The 12,566-nt window shown below is 40.2% G+C and overlaps 1 protein-coding gene across 1 annotated transcript; it reads left to right on the plus strand.

Moving 5' to 3' along the window:
* Positions 1-3,517: 3,517 nt before the first annotated feature.
* Positions 3,518-12,295, plus strand: LOC115809651 (calpain-2 catalytic subunit-like). Its single transcript, XM_030771391.1, has 21 exons — positions 3,518-3,754; positions 4,866-4,935; positions 5,592-5,710; positions 5,923-6,056; positions 6,317-6,485; positions 6,991-7,074; positions 7,189-7,274; positions 7,864-7,938; positions 8,067-8,227; positions 8,534-8,703; positions 8,967-8,978; positions 9,135-9,346; positions 9,566-9,602; positions 9,742-9,807; positions 10,382-10,439; positions 10,530-10,594; positions 11,028-11,096; positions 11,196-11,274; positions 11,761-11,877; positions 12,076-12,134; positions 12,272-12,295. Exons 1-21 carry the CDS (start codon positions 3,518-3,520, stop codon positions 12,293-12,295), a joined length of 2,103 nt encoding a protein of 700 aa, XP_030627251.1.
* Positions 12,296-12,566: the final 271 nt, after the last annotated feature.

Raw genomic sequence — 12,566 nt, forward strand, 5'->3', positions numbered from 1 at the left:
ACACACACCCACACCCACACCCCCCCCCACACACACACACACACATACACACACACACAGCCCAAGCAAGTAATACATTCTTAATGTGGAAAACAAGTCTCCTGGTCAGCAGAATATGCACCCAAATGGCTGCAACACTTTAACAGTCTTTTGATATTTGATTTACTTTAATGTAATAGGAAAAACTTTAGTTAGTTTTTAGTTGAGTTTAAAAAAGAAAAGAGAAGCTAAAAAAAGGCCATGCTAAAGGCAGACAAACATGTTAATCCAATCTACATGCACATATGTGCACACACACACACACACACACACACACACATGCATGCACACTTACAGTCAGTAAATTGTGGCGTATAACAGGTACACTACTTGCTTTTCACCACTAGGGTGTGCTACATTCTTTGAGGAATGTGTTTCAAGGGGATTCTTTTTTCACTTTGGGGGCGTGCGAGTCTATGTGCATGGGTGCAGACTTTATTCATTTTTTTGCATGATACACTAGGAAGAATGAGTAAATGCAACAAACTCATAGGCAAATACAGTGCCAAAACAGTGAGTCATCCCACTCAGGGTTTCATTATTCAAATTCCTTTATGCCTACTCATGCTGGGACATAGTGGGATTAGGCTGAGTTTTCCAGGGGAAGAGCTGGGTGTGGAGAACAAGAGTGATTCAACCTTGGGTCAAGTACAAGTACTCAGAATTCACACAATAAATGTGCAGATAGGAAAACATCTCAGAATCAGAATCAGGTTTATTGGCCGAGCATGTTAACACACACGAGGAATTTGGTTCTGGCCGTTGGTGTCTCTTAAGTAGTACAGACGATATACAGACAATGTACATATTCTTTACAGACAAGACACAATATACAAGCAATATACAGATTTTATAAAAGACAAATAATATACATAAAGTGCAAGTGTGTGTGATAGTGCACACAACAATAATGTGCATCACATATGGAAGTGAAATTGTGATGTACATTATATACATTAAATACAGTATTTGTAGATGTGTAGCAGGGTGGCATAGCTATCTGAAGAAACAATAGTACCTATGGCATAGCAGACGATACTGATCAGCTATTCATGAGGCTGATGACATGAGGGAAGAGACTGCCCCTGTGTCTGGTGGTTTTGATATATAGGGTTCTGTGGTGCCTCGGGAGGGGAGGAGTTGAAAAGGGTTGTGTCCAGGTTGTGTAGAATTTGTAATGATTTTCCCTGCCCATTTACTGTTTCTCGAACAGGTCAAGTCCTGAAGGGTGGACAGGGGAACACCAATGATTTTTTCTGCTGTATGTACTGTTCGCTGCAGTCTGCTCCTAGCCTTATTTGTGGCTGTCATCGAACCAGACAGTGATGGATGTGTACAGGACAGATTCGATGACAGCGGTGTAGAACTGGCTCAAGAGCTCCTGTGGCAGACCATACTTCCTCAGTTGACGAAGAAAGTACATCCGATGCTGGGCCTTTTTGAGGATGGAGTTGATGTTGGTCCCCCACATCAGGTCTTGGGAAATGGTAGTTCCCAGAAACTTGAAGGTCTCCATGGTTGACACAGGGATGTTGGATATTGCAAGGGGGAGTAGTGCTGAGGGGTGTCTCTTAAAGTACACTGTCATCTCCACAGTTTTGAGCGTGTTCAGCTCCAAGTTGTTCTGACTGCACCAGAGCACCAGTCATTCAACCTCGCACTGATGTGCAGAATCGTCACCATCTTGGATGAGTCCGATGTCCGTAATGTTGTCTGCAAACTTCTGGAGCTGGGTCCTTGGAGGTGCAGTCATAGGCGTAGAGGGAGAAGAGCAATGGGGAGAGGACACATCCCTTGAGAGCACCAGTGCTGACTGTCCGTATGTAACGGTACCCAGCGAGTACAGGCTAGAGGCTAGAACCCATGGGTTCCAGCCTCCTTGCTAGCACACCTGACTCCCATGCCCGAGGTTGCGTGATGAAGCTCCGCTAACACAACGCAAGTAACACTGGTGCCGTGGCAGGGGATACAGTGAGCCATGAGAGTTTGGAGGAGAGGATTTCTGGAACGTTGTTGTTGGACTTCAAGCTGAAGTCCACAAACAGGATCCTTGCATATGTCCCTGGGCAGTCAAGGTGTCACAGGATGTAGTACAGTCCTGTGTTGACTGCGTCATCCACAGACCTGTTTGTTTGCTCAGTAGGCAAACTGCAGGTGTTCTTTGATGTTCTTCAGGTGGGCCAACACCAGTTATTCAAAGGACTTCATGACCACAGACGTCAGAGTGACAGAACTGTAGTCATTCAGTCCTGTGATGGAGGGTCTCTTGGGAATGGTGGACTGTTTGAAGTGAGGGGAACTTCACACAGCTCCAGGGATCTGCTCAAGATCTGTGTGAAGACTGGAGCCAGTTGGTCAGCACAGGCTTTAAGACAGTAGGGGAAGACGCCGTCTGGACCCTGTGCTTTCCTGTTTTTTTTGTCTCTGGAAAAGTCAGCTCACATCCTCTTCACATCCTCTTCATCTCCATTAAAAACTCACTATTCAACATCTCCAATTTTACAGAAGCAGACAAATTAAGGTAAAAATATATGACTTTTTCATGCAAACTGAGCATGCAAATATCTAAGGGAATTCACAACTGCCATTCAAATCTGCTTCAACTCAGTACGTCAAAATGGACTATGGCAGTAACTTCTTTTAACCACCAGATGTCAGAGGTGCTCCTTCTACACATGGTGTCATCGTCCTATATAATCTCTATCACTCAGACCTATGTTAAGTGAGTGTTATTTGTCAGTTTGTAGCTTACCTCCATTCTAAACCCTATTAAATTACTGTAGTAGAGACTACAGGTCCAGGCTATTGTGTTTTATTGCTTTATTTATGCATTTGTGTATTCATAAATACTGAATAGGACATTTAGTTGTGTCGTCAGTGGGATAAGTTTGAATATGTTAGGTTGTATTTAATGAGCAATGAACTGTACATAGTGACTAAATCCTGTCACTTTGCATGTAGCGCTCTCTCTCTCAGTTGTTATGCACACAATAGACAAACGGACAAATAGAGGGAGAGGGGGAGGGGTAACATTGGATCAGGTGTTCACTAGTGTTATTATCCACCACACATCCATCATACTGAAAGATAATACACACAGCCCTTCCCTCCTACCTTCCAGCCTTTGTGTGTGTGTATGTATGTGTGTGGGGGGGACTAGGGGGAGTTTCTTCAGGTACCTAATCCACCAGCTCTCATACCCCTAGTTTCCAGACAAAGAAATTACGGTTAGTGGTTCTCTAAGGTGTGGCTCCTATGCTTTACTCTGAGTTTTTGATCTGTTTGCAGAGTGCTGCTGTTGTCTTTCCAAGTACTGTGTTGTGTTGTTTGTTTCACCTGCTTCTCTGAAGCTCCACCCAGTTGGTCATCTTTATCTACCTGAGTTTTCTTTCTCAGCGATAAAAGAGGCTCCCTTCTTTCCAAATCAAAGACTCACACTCTGACACACTCTGTTAAGCCACACTCTCTATAGGACAAGATGACTTCAATGGCTTATCAGCTGGCTCACATGAGAGAGAGAGCCAAGGGCATTGGAACCAGGAATCAAGCTGTGAAGTTTTGCCAGCAGGACTTTGAGACACTGCGAGCCAAGTGTCTGCAGACAAGACGTCTGTTTGAAGACAACTGTTTTCCCGCTGAAAGCAAGTCGCTGGGGTACAATGAACTGGGCCCATACTCATACAAGACCAAAGGAATCGTATGGAAGAGACCCACGGTAAGAAAAACTAAAATATCCAACAACAAAAAATGCAATAGTATTTTGCAGATTCCTGACACTTGACTGTTTCATGGTATTGTTACAAAAACAAAATTAAATGTTTGGACAGTTCAAGGTTTGCAGCTAAACTATGTACTAAGAAATGGGCCATTATGATTTGAATTTGAATTTTGTTAGACACTCAGTTTCGTGAACTTAGGAAACAAAGCAAGCACAGATTTAATCATCACCATCTCAGGCACTGTCAAATGATCTGAATCTGAACTAGAAGAACTGAATTTTAAATGTAGAGTGTCACCATGATTTGAATTTGAATTTTGTAAATCTATACATATTTGTAAATGTTTATGAAACTGAACTCAAATTACAAAATGCAAACTTAATTTGAACACATTCAGTTCAGGTATTGAAATTTAAACTATGCATTAAATCCAGGTTTTCCAAATTCAGATGCAAATTATAGTGGCACATTTTAGTAGTCACAAAATTAGAACTGTACATGTATCTTTGTGTATACATGTGTATTCTGCAGGTATATGACATCTGTAATACATACAGAATAGTTTAAGAAACATGAGGGTACAGCTCATTGGAAGACAATTTAACAAAACTATGCTCTGTCCTGTTGTTTATGGATTTCTTTTGACAGTGGTGATGTCATTCTAATATGACGTAAAATACTGAAGGATACTCCTCAAACAGTGCATTTGTAAAATAAACCATGTTTACAGTGTAGGTGTACAGATAAAGGCAATGAGGGCTGCAGGAGTGCAGAGTGTTTTGCTGTGTCATCATGTTAAAAGAACTCATGGAAACAACAAATGCAAACTGAGAAATAGAAGCCACTGATCTCACGAACCATGAAATCAAGGTCCTCAGAGCTGTGAAAATGTATACAGAGAGCACGGTTGCTATTCAAATTCCTATTCAAAGCAACAGCAAAAAAAAAAAAAAATTACTGTGCTGTTGTAATTTACATTAAAACATGCATTGCTGAATAAATTCTCCAAAACCAAGAGTTCTGGCAACTTACTCTTTGAGTCAATCACATAATGAATTGGGACCAGGGAACTTCAAATACAGTTTCTCCCTTCTGCATTCTTTCCAGGAGCTCTATGCTAATCCGACGTTTATTCATGATGGTGCAACAAGGACCGACATCTGCCAGGGTGATCTGGGTGAGTTACATGTAGCAGCCGGTGACTGGGACTGATTTTTGTTCAGGCTGAGGACTGAGGAATCACGACCGAGACCGGGAAATCAGTATTGAATGTATTTGAGAAAGGATACAGGATGACAAGATCTTTAACATGATCTCATAAGACATGCTACAGGCACATGGGTGGGTTCATGAAATCAAGACTACTGACTGTAGTCGGGCTGGAAGACTTTATGGAGTGAGGATCATAGAAATGAGACAATGACATAACAGTGCGTAACACACTTCACACATGGTGGAAAAGCACTGAAGACCAGTGGATTGCTTTCAGTTAAGCAACAACAATCCAGACTGTGGAAATTTGGGCAGAGTCAGAATCAGAACTCTTGTCTCCAGTATTTCCACTTTTTGTTCTCTTTGTTTACTCTCAGAATAGCTGGCTTTGGCCTTCTTTCTCACACTAGCACACACACACACACACACACACACACACACACACACACACAGTCTTTAGTTTTTTCACCACCATGACATTATCTGAGATGGTTTGTTACCTTGAATTTACAGTGGATCAGATGATTAAATAGCGATTTTCTGACTGTGTGACTGTTGCCTATTCCATAATTATAGACTTATGGATTGTGTTAGATAATTGCCTTTTCCACTATATCTCAGGTGACTGCTGGCTTCTTGCAGCCATAGCTTCCCTGACCCTTCAGCCAAAGATTTTGGCTCGTGTGGTTCCCCCCGGACAAAGCTTTGAGGAGAATTACGCAGGGATCTTTCACTTCCAGGTCAAAGATTTTGCCCATGGTTGCAACATCCTCTCTTAACCCTCTGTGTCTCTAAGACAGAAAGAAAACTCACCGTCTCAAATATATAATTCATGTTTTTCTTACCTCTTCAGTTCTGGTAGTTTTTGGGAGTGTAATCCATGGTTGCAGTTTGACTCTGTTCCAGAAAATGCTTTGAGAACTAACCGCTGTATATTTTTTATTCTCCCCAGTTCTGGCAGTTTGGGGAATGGGTGGATGTAGTTGTAGATGATCGCCTGCCCACCAGAGATGGAGAGTTACTCTTTGTTCACTCAGAAACAGGTTCAGAATTCTGGAGTGCCTTGCTGGAGAAGGCCTATGCTAAGTGTGTTACATTACCTCATATTAGTTAAAGTTATATATTAGCCTTTTGGAAATATTAAAAAATTTGCCAAAAAAAATTAAAAGTGGAATCATTATTACATAAGCAAATTTCATAACTGATACATTTACCCACTAAGAGGGAGATATGTGATCATAAGTTTTATTATATAATTTTTTATTTTAGAAGGACACAGACATTTCAAGTGAAGGTCTCCATAATGCCTTTTCCCTAACTGCAACCTGGTGTGTTTCCTTTCTAAGACTCAATGGTAGCTATGAGGCCCTGATAGGAGGCTGTACCACCGAGGGATTTGAGGACTTCACTGGGGGCATAGCAGAGACATACCAACTTAACAATGCCCCTCCATATCTGTTTAAAATCATCCAGAAGGCCTTGGGTATGGGCTCACTCCTGGGCTGCTCAATCGATGTAAGTTGGTTTCACATATGGAGTGTACGCTCAAAGAATGAAAATCACTTCATAGTGCTGGTGTCACTTCTTATCGTGCTACAGACACGTGGGTGGTTTAATGAAGTCAAGACTGCTGATTGTAGTCGGGCTGGAAGACTTTGTGTAAAGAGAAAATGACATAACAGTGCGTAACACGCTTCACACATGGTGGGAAAAGCCCTGGATACCAGTGGATTATTTCACAGTGTTGGCATCGCTTCTTTACTGTTCAGTCAATTCTGAAAGTAAATAAAAACTCTGTTCATGATCAGTTAAAAAATATGGAGAGGTCTGTCATTAATTCAGTGACTTGCTGCGTCCATACTGAAATGTTCCACAACTTTTATGTTAATATTCAATTAATTTACTTTACTATGCTATAAAAGCTTTCAGGGTTTTCAGTGAAACTGTTAGTCTGGCATATACTGTGACGTATTGTGTATCTGACAACTAAAGAGCCTGTTTGTGACCTGTTTTTTTCCAGATCTCCAACATATATGAGACAGAGGCCAAGACACCACTGAAACTGGTGAAGGGACATGCTTACTCAGTTACAGGGGCAGAAGTGGTATGTTTCAAGAATTCTATAAACCAAATATCTGTTTCAGTCATTTGTACAGAAGTGGTTTGTGACTAAATGTGAGAATTGTGTCTGGACATGATGAAACAAATTGTATTACAGGTCAGTGTTCGTGGGCGCTCTGTTGAGCTGATTCGGATAAGGAACCCTTGGGGAAAGGTGGAGTGGATAGGGCCATGGAGTGACAAGTGAGTGGCAGAGTGTGTGTTTTCTATCTTGTTCTTCAGCATCCATCACAAACTCAGAGCTTCCCAACTGTGTGGCCAAAGCATAAAGGATAGGAGTTAGAATCTCTGCTTGTCATTTTTGCATTGGGTTCTCAGTTACTTCCTTATTTCCCTTAGTTCACCTAGTTATCCAAGCATTAGTTACACCTGTGTTGGTTAATTTGGTCTTGTTCTCAGTTTGCTCAAATACTCCTATTTTCGGTCCATTACTTTGTATGGAATACTCAGTACCTGATGTCTGTGTTGGTAATCTCCAACTTTGTAAGTTCTGAGAGGTCTTTTGTTAAGCCTATGCCTGCTTGTCGTTGGGGTTCTGTGTTTCCCCAGTTGTGCCAGATTTAAATAAAGTCTGAGTTTCTGCAAGTGCATCCAGCATCTCCTCCAGTTCCCGACACTCTCATACATAAAGTTTATTATAGAGTCAGCTTATAGATACAACAGTACCTCAGACTGGAATATTTTTAACATAATCTTACAGCACAGTCATTACTTACACCTATACATCACGGTTTATGATAAAGAAATAAGGAGTAATGTGTGTGTATTTCAGCTCCAGTGAGTGGAACCTCCTGAGTCGTTATGAAAAGATCAAGCTGGAACATGTTGCAGAAGATGGGGAATTTTGGTTAGAGGATTATATACCATGACACCCTAAAAACCAGAAAGAGCCTTAATATAAAAATATTATGATATACTCCAATATTTTATTTACATATCTGTTTATTGACAGAAACATGACCACTCTGTGCTCAGGATGTCTTTTTCAGACTTTGTCAAGGAGTTCTCCAGACTGGAGATCTGTAACCTAACTCCAGACGCGCTGACCAGTGAAGTGGTACGCCACTGGAACTATCACCAATTTGAAGGCACCTGGAGGGTGGGCTCCACCGCTGGGGGCTGTTTGAACCATCCAGGTGCTTCAGAAAATTTTAATCTTGTCTGTGGCTCCAATACTAAGCTCATGTGTTCTCCTTACTGGTTTATCATATTATGTTCATTATATACCATCTCATAAGTAAAACACACTGTCATTGTTGTCACCAACATCAGGCGTAAAGCATCATTTTTTTTCAAATGAAATAGATTTTCTGCATGAAATGAATATCAAAATGTTATTAAACAAAATGTAATTTTTCAGGGTGTCTCTGCTCTGTTCTCCCTTTTAATTTTCTTTATGTCTCTAATAGCTCCTTTGATTCATGTCTGACTCTCTGTTCCAGCAACATTCCCTTTAAACCCTCAGTTTGCTGTGACTCTGGAGGATGTGGATGATGATCCACTGGATGGAAAGGGCGGATGCACCATCCTCGTGGAGCTCATGCAGAAAGGGCTACGTCAGGAGCGGCGGCTGGGCAGAGACACAAACACCATTGGTTTTACCATTTACAAGGTGGCTTTTCAAAAATGATATTTATCATAGTAATCTTATGCAAATTTCCGCATCTGGAATCAAATTTAATCAGGGGTGTTGTTCAAACCTAATTAAACACACATGATTTTACGCATCACCTCAGAGACTTGATTAGCTGAGTCACATGGGTTTATGGGGCTGGAGCAAAAGTCTGCCATTACTGTTACTGATCCATAGCCAATTAATAACAAAGGAAAAAAAAGTTATTTGCAGCTAACATCTGTATTTTTGGCCTTTTTCAGGTTCCTGATGAGGTAGGTTTACAAACACATTAATTCCACTGTAAACAACTTTAGATCAATTCTCAAAGCAGAGAAATGTCATTAGATAATATGTCAATAACTGTCTATATGAAAAAGTTAAATGGCAGAAACATAGATCCTACCCCATCTTATCCTTTCATCTGTCAGTATAAGGGACGTAGAAATGTCCGCCTGGGTGCAGACGTGCTGCTGAGACAGAACCCAGTGGCCCTGAGCAGCACTTTCATAAACACAAGAGAAGTGTGTGACCGCTTCACGCTGCCTCCAGATGACTATGTCATCATCCCCTCCACCTTCCAACCCCACAAGACAGGCAACTTCATCCTGCGTGTGTTCACTGAGAAACAGGCTTCAACCAGGTCAGACACAACCAACACCTTTCACCTCTATAGTGTCTTTTCACGCTCACATGCTCTGGGTTCCACTTGTGAGAATCAATGTGTTAGCGCATCTCCAAATGTATACTGGTTAAGTATTTCCTTGCCCTGCTCAGGCCAGTTCCTGTTATGGACTCAAAGTGTAGGTGACAACAGACTTGTGACAATGTGCTCCAATATAAAACATTTTTTACATTATAGGGTCATGGAAGAAGTCATTGATGCAGAAATAGAGGAGGTTAGTGTGACCTTAAAAAAAAACAAGGAGATATCATGACATACAATTCACTTTGAGATGCTACACAGACTGTCTTGCTTACATATTTCATAACATTCTGCATCCTTTAAAGTGTGATGTGAACTGCATCATTTTACAGCCTGCAGTTTCTAAGAGTGATATAGATCCTCATTTGGAATACCTGTTCAAGAAGACTGCTGGTAAAGTAAGTCCTTTCACTCTCTTTTCTGATAAATAAAACTGCTAAATTGTTGACACAGAGCAACATGGTGTCACAGGAATCTTAGGTTTGGAATAGGGTGGTATGACTACAGTTTAATCTTTTGCATTTCAAAATAAGGACAAAACAGCTGAACTTTTGTGCTTTTAGACACAAAATATAAATAGCATAAATAGTTCTCTTGGGTGGACAGATAATATATTTCATGTCTGTCTTTCCAGTTATTTTTTTTTTTTTACAAATAAAACCTGGGGTGACACTTTGCCTCACCTCCTTCATTGTAAGAAGGGTATATGCACAGACTGACCAGTAGAGGGCATAGTTTGTCACAAAACGTGGAGAAACTGTGGATGACGACTGATTAGTACAGGTCCTCTCGGCACATTTAAAAAAGTGTTAATCTGCAACTATACTGATATCTCTTTTTATAGCTAAAAATTCAGTTAATTATTCTCTACAACAATTCCACGACTGAATTATCATTATACTGTTTGAGGTTACCTTTCTACAGCATTTATTGACTATATTAATAAAGTCTTCCAAATCTCCCAAATTATAGAATTCAGAGATTTCTGTTCTTGAACTTGTCCCAGTGTTGAACCAAGCTATCTCAGAAAGTAAGTACTCTCTGTTTTTGTTTGTATTTAGTTGAGGTTTTTAGAAAGACATGTTTAGAGCTGTGTAATAAAATCATTAATGACTTTCAGGACCAGGTTTGAATACACGAGGCTTCAGTATGGAAACTGGACGGAACATTGTCAGTCTTTTGGATGTATCCTTTCCAGCTGGGTGTGCACAAGAATTTGGTTTTTGCCTTCACCAGACGGTCTCTTGCATTCTCTGACATCCTCTGTTTCAAATGGCATGTCAAGGAACATTCAACTGACCTGTGTGATAAGTGAATCATCACAGTTCAACATGATCATTTTGAGATAAAATCTTTGAAATATTTCCTGTGTACACTAAATATATAAAGGCATGTATAATGATCCTGATAATTATATCAACAGTATCTACAGTATGAATTTCTTACAAATGCATCTCTAAAAAAAGGAGAGCCAGAACAGAGAGAAAGACAGAGAGAGGTGTGTGTGTGTGTGTGTGTGTGTGTCTGTCTGTCTGTCTGTCTGTCTCTGTCTATCTGTGTCTGTGTGTGTTGTGGTGGGGCAGAAAAAGTGAAAAATAATCCTTGACACAGCACACAGAAAGATGGAAGTGCAAAATTAAGTCTGATTGAACTCCACATTCTCTGGCAGAAGATCAAAAAATATGTGGTAGGGCATCTTTTTTCATGACGTCTCCTTCACACGATATTCTTTTGACTTCAGTTTACTATTTCCAGGATATCTGATATTTATCTGTATTTTGTCTAGGAAATCTTCAAGAAGCATGATAAGGACTATTCCGGCATGATGAATTCTCATGAGATGAGAGAAGCTCTTTCTGAAGCTGGTATGTCAGTCAAACCTGCCTGTTTTAGATATGTACAGAGCAAACACTAGATTAACCTAGGACTATTTTACTGAAGGTGTCCCAGGCTGCTGAAAAACTGGTTAGACTAGTTTAAGACAGTTCCTCTTTTTTCCACAACAGTAAGGAAGAACAGTGTAAATCAGAGCAGAGAGGGAAAGTCTACTCCATTATACCGATATATCTTGCCATTTTTTCAACATAATATACTGATGAGTGATTCCATTATTCGCTTATAATCATATCATTTTATTGAGCGATGTTTGAAAAAACATGACTGGACTCTTACATGCACAATAGGGAAATGCTGCAGAAATTGCAGATTGTTTAGGAACAGTTGTTAAAACATTCAGAACCTTTTTGTTCAATACATGTATTTGGTTTTAAAATGAAATTTCCAAGATACCCCTCCTCCGTGTGTTGTGCGTGTGTGTGTGTGTGTGTGTGTGTTGTCTCGTCTCTCCCCAGGCTTCCACGTTGACAGTGCTGTGCTACAGATTATTGTGTCTCGTTATGCCAACGCCCAGTATACCTTAGACTTCGACTCTTTTGTCAGTTGTCTCATCCGCCTGGAGATGCTATTCAGTGAGTGAAACACGATTCCAGTGTAGCTACAGCACACACGCCACGGACTAACATCATCATTGTTCCTCTACATGGTTACCTTTTTTTAAAAAAAAAACAACAAAAAAAACTTAAAACACTGATTTAAGAAGATCTATTGATGTTTTTCATTGTTCCATTCTGTGGTATACTATACCAATCTCTTTTCATCCAAATTAGGAATGTTTAAGATGCTGGATCCGGGTGAATCTGGAACAATTAAGTTGAATATGATGCAGGTGATTGGTATTATTTTGAGCTTGTTTTTTTTTCCTTTTCTCTTTTATGCTTCCCCAGGCTGTCAGTGGGTAGAGTATTCATTAGCATTTGGATGGTACGATGCAGGATTTAACAGATGTTTATGCTTCCCTTACAGTGGCTGTGTCTGGCAATCAACTAAGAATATCAAGAAAACAACATATGTACAAAGACTGGACTATGAATGTGCTTATCTCAAATACTCATTCAGTCATTTCGGATCCTGTACATGCTTCAGAACTTCATCCAATATGCAAATGTTAGTTTTGCATATATTAGCCTACTTAAATACAGCCTACTTTGTAAGGTTTATTAAAGTGGAAAAATTGATTTCATGACATGAACGCCATAGTCTTTTGTTCAGTCTGTTTGTGGTTGTTGTAAAATGAATATTTAGAGAAAATTCCCGTTTT

The sequence above is a fragment of the Chanos chanos genome, chromosome 4, assembly GCF_902362185.1.
Source record: "Chanos chanos chromosome 4, fChaCha1.1, whole genome shotgun sequence".
NCBI lineage: Eukaryota > Metazoa > Chordata > Actinopteri > Gonorynchiformes > Chanidae > Chanos > Chanos chanos.